Consider the following 11681-nt stretch of genomic DNA (forward strand, 5'->3'; position numbering starts at 1 on the left):
CCCTGTGTTCTGCTTAGCTTAGCTTGTTCTAAGTAGGTGCTTTAGACCACCAAGCCATCTCACCAGCCCTGCAATAAATTTTTTAAAAATTAAACAGTCACTATATTGTTATCATACCTTCTAAATTTTATAAAAACTGAACAGTATTCTGTTTTTGTTTTTTGTTTTTTTGAGGAACCGGGGATTGAACTCAGGCAGTATTTTGTAATGATCTCAATATACCCATTGTGAGCCTGGAAATAGAATTGGGGTTGGACTTGGTGTGGAGAAAAAAGGGGTGGGTTACAGGAGAGCCCCAGGAAACATGGGGTGAGGGTTTCCCAGGTGTGTGCATACCTCACAGGTATACACACATGTCAAAGATAATAAAAATTTCACTTCATTTATGTGCAATTTGTACATTGGGTGTCACTTGTACCCCAACCAACTTACTTGTCCTCCTCTCCAAAGGCTGGGTCGGAGAGGTGGCAAGGAGGGCAGGCATGGCCAGGGTGGCTGTGGAGCAGACCTCTGAGTGGCCAGGCTACTTGGTGCCCGGGGCTCTCCACTGAGGGCTCACCAGAGCCTGGGAGCACTCAAACTGCAAGAGTGTGTTCTAGCTTCCTCTGCTGGGACCAAGTGGCAGCTCCCTTCCAAGCAAGCAATTTGGGGACTTCTCCTCCAAGGCACCAGCGTAAGGTCGGGGGAAAAAACAAAAACAAAAACAAAAACAAACTTTGCTCAGTCTATCTATCTATCTATCTATCTATCTATCTATCTATCTATCTATCTATTTTTTTTCCAGAACCAGGGATTGAACTCAGGACCTTGCGCTTGCCAGGGAAGTGCTTATTCCACTGAGCCATCTTCCTGGCTCCAATTGCTCACAATATTTAATAGGAAAAACAAAAAATATTTAATAGGATGGCCTGGCATGTAGCTTAGTGGCTCAAGTGCCTAACTGGAAAGCACAAGGTCATAAGTTCAATTCCTGGTACCTAAATAAATAAGTAAAACAATATTTAATAGGACAGTGCACTCACAAGGGGAAGTCAAGTCATGCTTCATACCAGAAGGCTGAGGGCGGGAGGTCTCCAGGGACTGCATGCATTTCCTGATTCAACTTGGATTTATGCTTTCAAAACAGGATGTGATGACACCTGATGGGTTAAAACAAAATTTCAGGGCCGGGGCGATGGCTTAGTGGAATAAGCGCTTCCCTGGCAAGCTCAAGGGCCTGAGTTCAATCCCTCGTTCTGCCAAAAAAAAAAAAAAAAAAAAAAAAATTGCAGGTATCCAGCTGTGGGGGTACACACCTGTAATCCTGGCACTTAGGGAGCTGAGGCAGGACCTTGTTTCATAAGAACAAAACTAATGCATGTAAAATATTCTCCAAAATATTACCCTTTCCTGGATCTTTAGGTAAGAATATGAAAGCCCAACCAGCCTTGAGCAGGATGAGCCGAGAGGAATTGGAGGACAGTCTCTTTCGACTTCGTGAAGAGTACATGACGGTGAAAGACCTTTTTTGGAAGCAACAGGAGGAGATTAAAAGGTACCCAGTGCTCTCCTAAATTCTGAACCCTGATCGGCATGGTGGTACACACCTGGGACACTCAAACTCTGGCAGGTTGAAGTAAGGAGACCTACAAGTTCAAGCCCAACCTGGGCCATTTAGTAATTTAGTGAGACTCTGTCTGAAAATAAAAAATAAAAAGGCCTGTAGATATGACTTAGTGTGAAGCCTCTTGTACTGAAAATAAAAATTGAAAGCTATGTCTACCTCAGGCCTGCTCTACACTAAACAGAAAGAATACATTCTGCTTATTTTTTTAAATTTTATTTCATTGAGAAACAAATATTAATGAGACAGTTTCAAAACTGATTAATTGGACAGTTTCAATAATTAACACATTATACATTTTTATCTTCTTAGCGGTTATCCATAGTACAAGATGCAGACAGAATATCCTGTCCAAACACTATTAGTACAAATCTTTCTTCTCATTTGTGTGTGTGTGTGTGTGTGTGTGTGTGTGTGTGTGGCCAGCTCAGCCCACCAGGGGGCAGGCGGTCTAGCATGTGGTGCTGGGGATTGAACCGAGGTCCCTGTGCCTTGCTTGGCTTAGCTTGTTCTAAGTAGGTGCCTTAGACCACTGAGCCATCTCACCAGCCCCTTTCTTCTCATTGAATTAAGTGAAAGTAGCTGTATATCTATCCTAACTATTCTGCGTATACAGATACAAAATGTTGGGGTTTTTTTTTTGGTTTGTTTGTTTGTTTGTTTTAGCAGAACTGGCGATTGAACTCAGGCCCTTGCACTTGCCAGGCAAGCACTTATTCTATTGAGCCATCTCTCCGGCCCCTACATTCTTCTTATGTTTTTGTTTTTGTTTTTGTTTTTGTTTTTGTTTTTGTTTTGGAGGAACTGGGGATTGAACTCAGGCCCTTGCTCTTGCCAGAGAAACGCTTATTCCACTGAGCCATCTCCCTGGCCCCTTTTTTGTTTTTGTTTTTGTTTTTTTTTTTGGCGGTCCTACATTCTTCTTAGATAGTTATACCTGATAAGAAGTCAGTGTCAAGAATGTTTGTTTATTTTTGAGACAGAGTCTCTCTAGGTAACTCAGGCCTGGCCTTAAACTTATAGCAACCCTCCTGTCTCAGCCTCCCGAGTGCTGGTATTATAGGTGTGCAGCACTATGCCTGGGAAGAATGTTTAATTTTTGAAGCAATATCATTTTATTCTTTTTTCCTGCCAAACACTTAAATAAAGGCCACAAGCATCACCAAGAACATTGGCGATGCTATGTTGAACCACGGAGTTCCTGCCCTGGTCACCAAAGGGGATAAAGACAGAGAAAAATGGTTGCAGTCTCAGGGGAACAAGTGGTTTTTATTTTATTTTATGTATTTATTTTTAGGAGTCTTCATTTTTAAAAACAGAAGTTAAGATTATATTGATCTTTTGCTGTATGCAGAAATGTTCTAAGTGCCTTATGAACATATATTGACTGATTTAATATAAATACTATTAACTCATTTAAGAGCCTGGGGGGCTGAGTGTGGTGGCACACATCTGTAATTCCAGCACTCAGGAGGCTGAGGCAGGAGGATCAACATGAGTTCAAGACTAGCCTGAACTACTTAGTAAGACTGTGTATCAGAAAAAAAGAAAAAAGGGCCAGGGAGATGACTCAGTGGAATAAACGCTTCCCTCGCAAGTTCAAGGGCCTGAGTTCAATCTCCGGTTCTGTCAAAAAAAAAAAAAAAAAAAAAAAAAAAAGAAAGAAAGAAAGAAAGAAAAAAGAAGCATGAATGCATATTATTATGAGGAAAAGGAAACATGAAGCGGTTAAGTAACTTCCCCAAAATGAAATTTAGTGAGCAGCAAAGCTGATAGCTCTTAACTCCAAGATACACCATATACAGTGGTTTCCAAAGTGAAAATCTGGGATCAAACCTGGACAGGAGGGGCTGGGGATTGAGCTCAGTGGAGCAGCACCTTCCTGGCAAGGATGAAGTCCTGAGATCGATTCCTGGGACCAAAAACAATACAAAGGATGACACTGTACATGTTCTAGCAATTGAGCATTATTATTATTATTATTATTACTTAAATTTTATTTATTTTTTTGCAGAACCAGGGATTGAACTCAGGCCCTTGTGCTTTACCAGGCAAGTGCTTATTCTACTGAGCTATCTCCACAGCTCAACTAAGCATTATTAAAAACAAAAGAAAATAAAAATTTGTGCAAGAATCTGAACTGGGAGGAGAGACAGAAACAGATGGAAGGATGCATGCTCTGGGGATCCATGTCTGAGACACGCAGACATTTGTGGTAGCACTTTCAGGCAAGGACCACCCAGAACAGCCTGTAGCTCAGTGAGTGCGGCAGGGCTCCTCACAGCCAGAGGGAGAGAAAATAGAGGAGATGCACTCCTTGGGGAGCTAGATGCATCTTGCAGCCTGGGTTACAACCTAGGTGTTTGGACTTCGGCAGAGATTAGGGGAGGACCCGAGGAAGCAGGGGCTTGCTGTAGGTTGGGTGCTGTTCTTGCTGCAGGTTGGGAGCAGGGGTGATTCTGTTTGGGTTTCCAGCAAATCTTATCCACATGGAAGTAGACAGAGCAAGGCTGAAGCTGTGATTGGTAAAGCAGTTGTAATCACTCCTATTGGCTCAGAAAAAGGGCCATTTGGTATTTTGTGGATGGCAATGACCTTTTTTGTGTCTGTCTTAGTCAGAATTATGTAGTGAACTTGCTTTATCTCCCTGTGTTGTGGTTTCCGAGTGACCTTGTCTGAAAGCCAATGATCTATGAGCTGTCCAGCTGGAGAACAACATGGCCTAGCTGTAAGCACCAAGCCTGCTTCAAGCAATGTTGAGGACCAGTTGTGTCAGACCAGTTCTCAGATGCTGAGGGCCACTTTTTATTTCTCCTTATAACTCCACAAAGACAGTCAGAGCATCATTTATAAGTTACAGAACTAGAGCATTCTTCAAAGCAGTCACTCTGATATTACGGAAAATTTGAGAATCTGAAGTTAGAAGGTTGTGTGGACTATTAGTCAGCTTTCTGTTACTGTAATGAAATCCCTGAGGAAATCAGCTTATAAAGAAAAGAGGGTTGTTTTGGCTCACAGTTCTGTAGGTTCTGGGCCAAGCTTGAGCTGTTCCTGAGTGTGATACAAGCACATGGTAGAACAGCCTGCTTACCTGATGAACCTTCAGAGAGGAAGAGAGTGGGCCGCACAGTGTCTTTTAAGGCACATCCTCAGTGACCTGTGGACTTCCCATAATCACTACCCATCATGTCACCCTGGACACTAAGCCTCTGACATGCAGACTTCTGGAGGATACTCACCCAAGCCTTAGCCAAGAACTTTGCTTCTGAATGGATAACTAAAGAATACTTGAAAAACAAAGCCCAAACAAATCAAGGCAAAACAACAAAAGAGAGTACCTGAGATTGTGGATATTAAACTAGATCATATCTGTCTGGCTTTGAGCTATATTTCATGCCCTGATTTCTTTATCTGGATAAAGTGATATGTGATAGTCAGAACTAACTAGATGCACACCTAGATCCACACCCACAGTGGCTGCAGCATGAGATCTCTTCTGTAAGCACTTTCTGTATATGAACTTACTTAATCTTTACAACAATCTAATGATGTGGGTACTATTGGTATCTTTATTTATAAATAAGAAAACTGAGCACAGGAAGTTTAATGACACACAAGGCTGGATTTGTAAATGTCAGAAGAAGCATACGGCATATCTTAGTTGGCTTGGGCTGCCACAACCAAATACCATAGACAGGGGCCTTTAATCAATAGAAATTTATTTTCTCACAGTTCTAGAGCCAAGATCGGACTCCAGCAAGGCTGCATTCTGGCGAGGACCATCTTCCTACCCCAAACACCTCTTTTTAGCTCAGTTCCCACATGGTGAGGCAGTGAGGTGGGGTGTAGACCTTCTCTTGCTGTACGACCACAGTTATATTCACTCAGGGTCCTCGCTTATCACCTCACTTAGCCTCAGTAATGTCCTACAGGCCTGATCTTCTGGTCCTGTCACATTGGAGGTAAAGGGCTTCAGCCTGTGGATTTTGGGAGGCTGGGCAAGAAATTCTTTCCATAGCACAGTGAGATCAGAGGATCTACTAATGGGAAAAAGCAAGATTTTAGGTCAAGTTAAGAAATAATGGGTGGGGCTGGTGAGATGGCTCAGTGGTCTAAGGCACCTACTTAGAACAAGCTTAGCAAAGCACAGGGACCCCGGGTTCAATCCCCCAGCACCACATGCCAGCCAGCCCCGCCCCCTGGTGGGCTGAGCTGGCCACACACACACACATAAATAAATAAATAAATAAGTAAGTAAAAAAAAAAAAAAAAGAAATAATGGGGCTGGGAGACAGCTCAGTGGCCTAAGCACCTGCCTGGCATGCATAAGATCCCAAGTTCGGTCTCCAGTACTGCAAAACAAAACAAAAGGGCCCAGGGAGATAGCTCAGTAGAATAAGTGCTTGAAAAAACAAAACAATGATCAATAAGCCACAGTAGGTGGGCTCAGTATATATTACTAGAAGCTATGAAGGAGCAAGTGAGACAGGAGAAGTATTCAAATTTCTGATCATAATTATCACTTTTAAGAAACTGGCAGTTATATAACTTATAATGATATTTCAATAGGTATCTATACATGTTATAAATAATGCATATAGATTATATATATATATATATATATATTTTTTTTTTTTTTTTGAGACATGGTTTCACTCTATAATTCAGGTTGGTCTTTAACTCATTATGTAGCCTACGCTAATGTCAAACTGACAGCAATCCTTCAAGTGTGCACCACTTTGTCCTACAAACTATATAGTTTTTAAAAGAAAAAGTATTTTGACCTGGCATAGTGGCACACAGTTGTAATCCCAGCACTTGGTAGGCTGAGGCAGAAAGATGGTAGAGAATTCCAGACCAGCTACATAGCAAGTTCAAGGCCAGCCTGAATTAAATGGTGAGACCCTGTCTAAAAAAAAAAAAAAAAGAAAGAAAGAAAGAAAAAAAGTGTTTACACAAATACCTAGTCCTTACAAGGTAAGTGTGTGGTCATTGTAATAGAATGGACACAATGTCCATCATGACATCCCCTCAGTTCAGTTACCGTGTGACTAGGAACAGAAAATTAGTAATAGGCCACAACAGATCCATTCATGTCACAAATCAACTCGTGATTACTTGTCACCAAATAACTCTCGAAGTGACTGTCATATGGGAGAAGCTGCATGTTTTGTTTTGCCGTAGGCTGAGGACCACCCTGCTGCGCCGGAGACCGACTGCCCCTGGCGGGGCCCTGCGGGCCGAGGCTGCAGCGGCTGCGCGGAGATTCGAGCCCAGGCGGCGGCGGGCGCGCAAGGCGGCGGGGCGGCGGCTCCCCGAGCACAGGTTGCCAGCCGTGGCCCAGCGCGTCCGTCCCTCTGCTCCAGGCCGCGCTCAGCCTCGGGTCCCGGAGAGACACAGACAGCTCCACAGCGCGGGTGCGAGGGCGCCGGAGACACCTGCTGAGGGTGAGACGGGGCCGGCTTGCAGGCAGCACTGGCGCGGCCCGGGCGTGGGATCCAAGTTTCCTTTTCTGCTTCGTTCCGCCCACTGCCCGACTTTGTTCTTTTGTTCTCTCTCCTGTCTACCACACTCAGTCACGTTCTCTTCGCTGGGATGCCAGGTGCAAAATTCTCAATTCAGGAACGGGGGCGTAGTACAGTTATAGAGCGCTGACCTAGCATGCACGAGGCCCTGGGTTACACACTCACACGCACACACACTCACCCCTAGCACAGTTCTCCACGGATCTCTGCTGAGGGCTAATCCAACAGAAAAGCAGAATTGGTGAGAAGACCTTGTGGTCCTGCTCACCCGAGGGAGAGAGAGGTGGCCTCTTGAAAGAGGGGTGCGCTCCAAAGTTCTTCTCCCAGGGAGGCACGTGCACGCGTGGCAAGCTGCTTTCTTTCATGGGTTCACCTGCTCCAAGGCCCACTGCTGAGGTCCAGGCCTGGTCACCGTCTCTCCTCTGTGTGCCAAGTGGTGGGGTCTGAGGCCCGATTTATCTGCTGTGAAAACCTAACTGAATCTCCAGAGAAAAGGCATCCCATTGCCATGGGCCTAAATCAAGGATGAGAGTCTAGGCATTTTATTAAAATACTTTTATTTTGTTAACAAGTACTCATTCTAGCATGGTTCTCTACGTTCAAGTCCCCTAATCCTGACCACCAAACATTTGTGAAAACAGCTGACAGCAGAAAAACAGAATGAGGGGCCGGGGAGATGGCTCAGTGGAATAAGTGTTTCCCTGGCAAGCACAAGGGCCTGAGTTCAATCCCCAGTTCCGCAAAAATAAATAAATAAATTAATTAAATAAAAACAGAATGAGTCCAAATTTCAGTTCCACCTAATAGTTGTGCATTATCGAGCCCTCGCTGCACCAGGCTGGAGATTAAGGTTCCTGAAGTTAGCCGCAGCCCTTGCTGTGGACACACTTGCACTTTTCTCCTTTCTCTTTGTGCTCAGAGATTTGAGGCTGTGGTCCTGCTGACTCATGGACTCTTAGTTGCCATTCCCAACAGTAAGGAGATCCACTCCTCTGGGGCTAGAGTGACCCTGAGGTTTCCTAGGGCCCACGGCTCCCTGCGTCCAGCTTCGGCGTCTGGTGTTCTGGAGGATGCTGTTCCCACACTGTACATCTTCTGCCTAAATTTTCAGGGCCAAGCGATAGGCCGAGCTACACAGCCCCTCCCAGATTCAAGGAGCACATGACACACAAAAACTCGAGGGATGAAACAGCCTGCGAGCCCAGCGAACTGTGAGTTCTTTCACTTGTCCCAAGTTGCTACCCCTACAGCTTTTAGCTAGAAACACATCATACAGGGGATAAGTGAGTGCTGGTGATTTCCAGCACAATTGGAGAAAGTGAAAGTCTGCCACATTTCAGCTTCAGTGCAGAATGGAAAACAACATCCTTCTGGCCTCTGAGGAAAGGGAAATAAAAGTCCTTTCCTCAACTGCCAGAACTGCCCTTCCCCAGGAGGAGGGGTGGAAGGGAGGGTAGAGGAATGGCAAAAAGAAGGAATCAAGTTACATCATGTATGGGTGCAACTTCTCTTTGATGAATGTGAGCATTATATGTATCTAAAATGTACCAAGCAAATCTGACTTAAAAGAAAAGAATTCCGCTTGTCCTTTGTATTTCTATCTCCTAGACCATAATTCATTTCTATATCCATTTGTCATTTGAACACTGTTTTGTAAGATTATTCTCTACAATGTAGAGAATACTGACTCCACTAGCTTTTTTTTATTTTTCAAATTTTTTTTTTAAATTTTATTTATGTGTGTGTGCGTGTGTGTGGCCAGCTCAGCCCACCAGGGGGCGGGGCTGGCTGGCATGTGGTGCTGGGGGATTGAACCGCGGTCCCTGATGCTTCGCTGAGCTTGTTCTAAAGTAGGTGCTTTAGACCCCTGAGCCATCTCACCAGCCCATCGTTGTTTTGTTTGTTTGTTTGTTTGTTTGTTTTGTACAACCGGGGATTGAACTCAGGCCTTTGCACTTGCCAGGGAAGTGCTTATTCCACTGAGCCATCCCCCCGGCCCCTCCACTAGCTTATAAATGTGGCGGTCCAACTCCATGCCCCTATGAGCAGTTTCTAGTTCTTTTTGTGTTTTATGTTTATAATTGAAGCGTGCTTTCTTTCAGTAAAGTTCTAATTATGGCTAAACCCCTTGGTCTGTGTTGTGCCTGATAGGACCCGCATTATGGCCAACAACACTGTGCAAGTGGAAGAACCACTAGCATCGCCTGAGAAAATGTGGTCCAAAGATGACAGTTTTGAACAGAAAAGCTCACTGGAGCATGCTCAGAAAGCTGCAGAGCTTCGGTAAGAGCATGGCAGTCCAAGTCGCAAACCATAATGAACTGAAAACAAGAAAAGATTCTTGCCAGGCTTTGTGGTGTCTGTAATCCCAGCATTCAAGATGGTGAGGAGGACGGATGGAGAGTTGAAGGCCAGGCTGGGCTACAAGGCAAGGCCCTGCCTTGGATGGGAGGGAGACAAGAGAAAAACAGAGAAAGGAGAGTGAGAGGAAGGACGACGGGGAGAGGGAGGAAGAGAGGGAGAGACGGAGAGACAGAGGGACAGAAGCAGAGGGACACAGGGGCAGAGACAGAGACAGTGACAGAAAGACTGAGATTGAGTGTATTTGTGCCTTTCCTCCATTTTAGAGGAAAAGAGAATGTTAAGGACTAAATTTAATCTAAGAAGTAGAACTGGAATCCTTAGTAAGTTAAGAAATAGATTAACTGGATAATGGATTTGCGGTCTTACTTTATATAGAGAAAATTATCTCATCCTCATCACCAGGTAGGTGAATGCCCTCTTTGTGCATTGGTCCTTGGAGGAATTTTTTTAAATAGAGTTTAATTTTTAGTGTAGTTTCAGTTTCACAGCAAAACGGAGCAGGAAATTGGGTTCCCAACAGCCCTGTCTCCCCTCACATCCTGCCCTCCACTAGGCAGATGTAACAGCGAAACCTACCCTGCCCCTCGATATGACTTAGCGGCCACGGTTTGTATCAGGAATGACTCTGGTATGAGTCAGGACAAATGTAATTCACCACTACAGGAACATATAGAGTGTGTTTATTACCCTGAAAATCCTTTGTTTCAGCTATTCATGTTTCCTTCTTTTAACCCCTGATAACCATTTGTCTTGTTGCTGTCTCCATGTTTTGCCATTTTCCAAAACACGGTTGGAACTGTAGGTAGGTAGCCTTGAAGGTCTTCTTTCATTTAGTGATATGCCTTTAAGATTCCTACAGGCAGGACCAGGGATGCAGCTCAGCAGCACAAGCGGTGCCTGGCAAGTATAAGGACCTGGCAATGCCCGGGACCCCCATGACCCCCAAAAGGATTCCTACAGGTCCTTCCACAACTTGCTAGCTTTTCTGAAGGTGCTTAATATTCTGCTGTCTGCATATATTACAGCTTATTTATTCATTCACTTGTTGAAGGCTTTCCTGGTTGCTTCCAAGTTTGGACAACTGGAAGTAAAACTACTACAACATTGGGGCTGGGGAGACGGCTCAGCGGTCTAAAGCACCTACTTAGAACAAGCTCAGCAAAGCACAGGGACCGCGGTTCAATCCCCAGCACCACATGCCCGCCAGCCCCGCCCTCTGGTGGGCTGAGCAGGACACACACACACACACACAAATAAATAAATTAAAAAAAAACAAAAAACTACTACAACATTGTACATAGGCTTTTGTGTATACATAAGCTTTTTTTTCTTTCTTTGACATTCATCTAAATTTTACTTTATTTTTTAACTACTTTTTATAGTCTTTTTTTTTTAAATTTATTTTCCCCCCAATTTTATTGAGAGACAGTTTCAAATCAAATTGGTATGACAGTTTCAACAATTAACACATTGCAGGGCTGGTGAGATGGCTCAGTGGTCTAAAGTTCAATCCCCCAGCACCACATGCCAGCCAGCCCCGCCCTCTGGTGGGCTGAGCTGGCCACACACACACACAAATAAAAAAAAAAATTAACACATTGCATACTGTCTTCCTAGTGGTGATTTACTGTATAAGATATACATAAGCTTTTTTTTTTTTTTTTTTTTTTTTTTTTGGTGGAACTGGGGATTGAACTCAGGCCCTTGCCCTTGCCAGGGAAGCACTTATTCCACTGAGCCATCTCCCCAGCCCCTGAGATATACATAAGCTTTGAACCTTTTAAAACCACAGACCCAGGCCACAGAGATAGCTTGGCAGTCTAAGCTCCTGCCTAAGTAGGAGCAGGAAAGAGGGTTTGATGCCTGGCCCCAGAGGTAGCACTGGTCCCACCCCTGGGCATGCTGAGTGGGCCACTGAGACAGGACATGGTAGCAAACGCCTGTAATCCCAGCACTGGGGAGGCTGAATCACAGGAGGATTACTATGGATCCATGCTGTGTAGTGAGACCCTCTACCAAATATATTTAAATAATAATAGTAATAATGATGAAAACATGATCTCTTAGGTTCAGAAAGAATACTTTTTCTTTGTGTCTATACTCAAATCTCCTTGCTGCCTTTTTTTTTTTTTTTTTTTTTTTTGAACTGGGGATTTAACTTTGTGGGTTTGCATCATTTATAAGAAACT

General features: G+C 44.1%; 1 protein-coding gene across 1 annotated transcript in view; it reads left to right on the forward strand.

Moving 5' to 3' along the window:
* Positions 1 to 11681, forward strand: part of Rpgrip1 (RPGR interacting protein 1) — a 63363-nt gene that overhangs the window by 2493 nt on the left and 49189 nt on the right. Inside the window, 5 exon segments of the mRNA XM_004648096.2 lie at positions 1385 to 1534; positions 6788 to 7050; positions 8240 to 8339; positions 9216 to 9267; positions 9269 to 9411. Coding sequence (XP_004648153.1) covers positions 1385 to 1534; positions 6788 to 7050; positions 8240 to 8339; positions 9216 to 9267; positions 9269 to 9411 — 708 coding nt within the window.

Source organism: Octodon degus, unplaced genomic scaffold (genome assembly GCF_000260255.1).
Source record: "Octodon degus isolate 3935 unplaced genomic scaffold, OctDeg1.0 scaffold00352, whole genome shotgun sequence".
In the NCBI taxonomy this organism is placed as follows: domain Eukaryota; kingdom Metazoa; phylum Chordata; class Mammalia; order Rodentia; family Octodontidae; genus Octodon; species Octodon degus.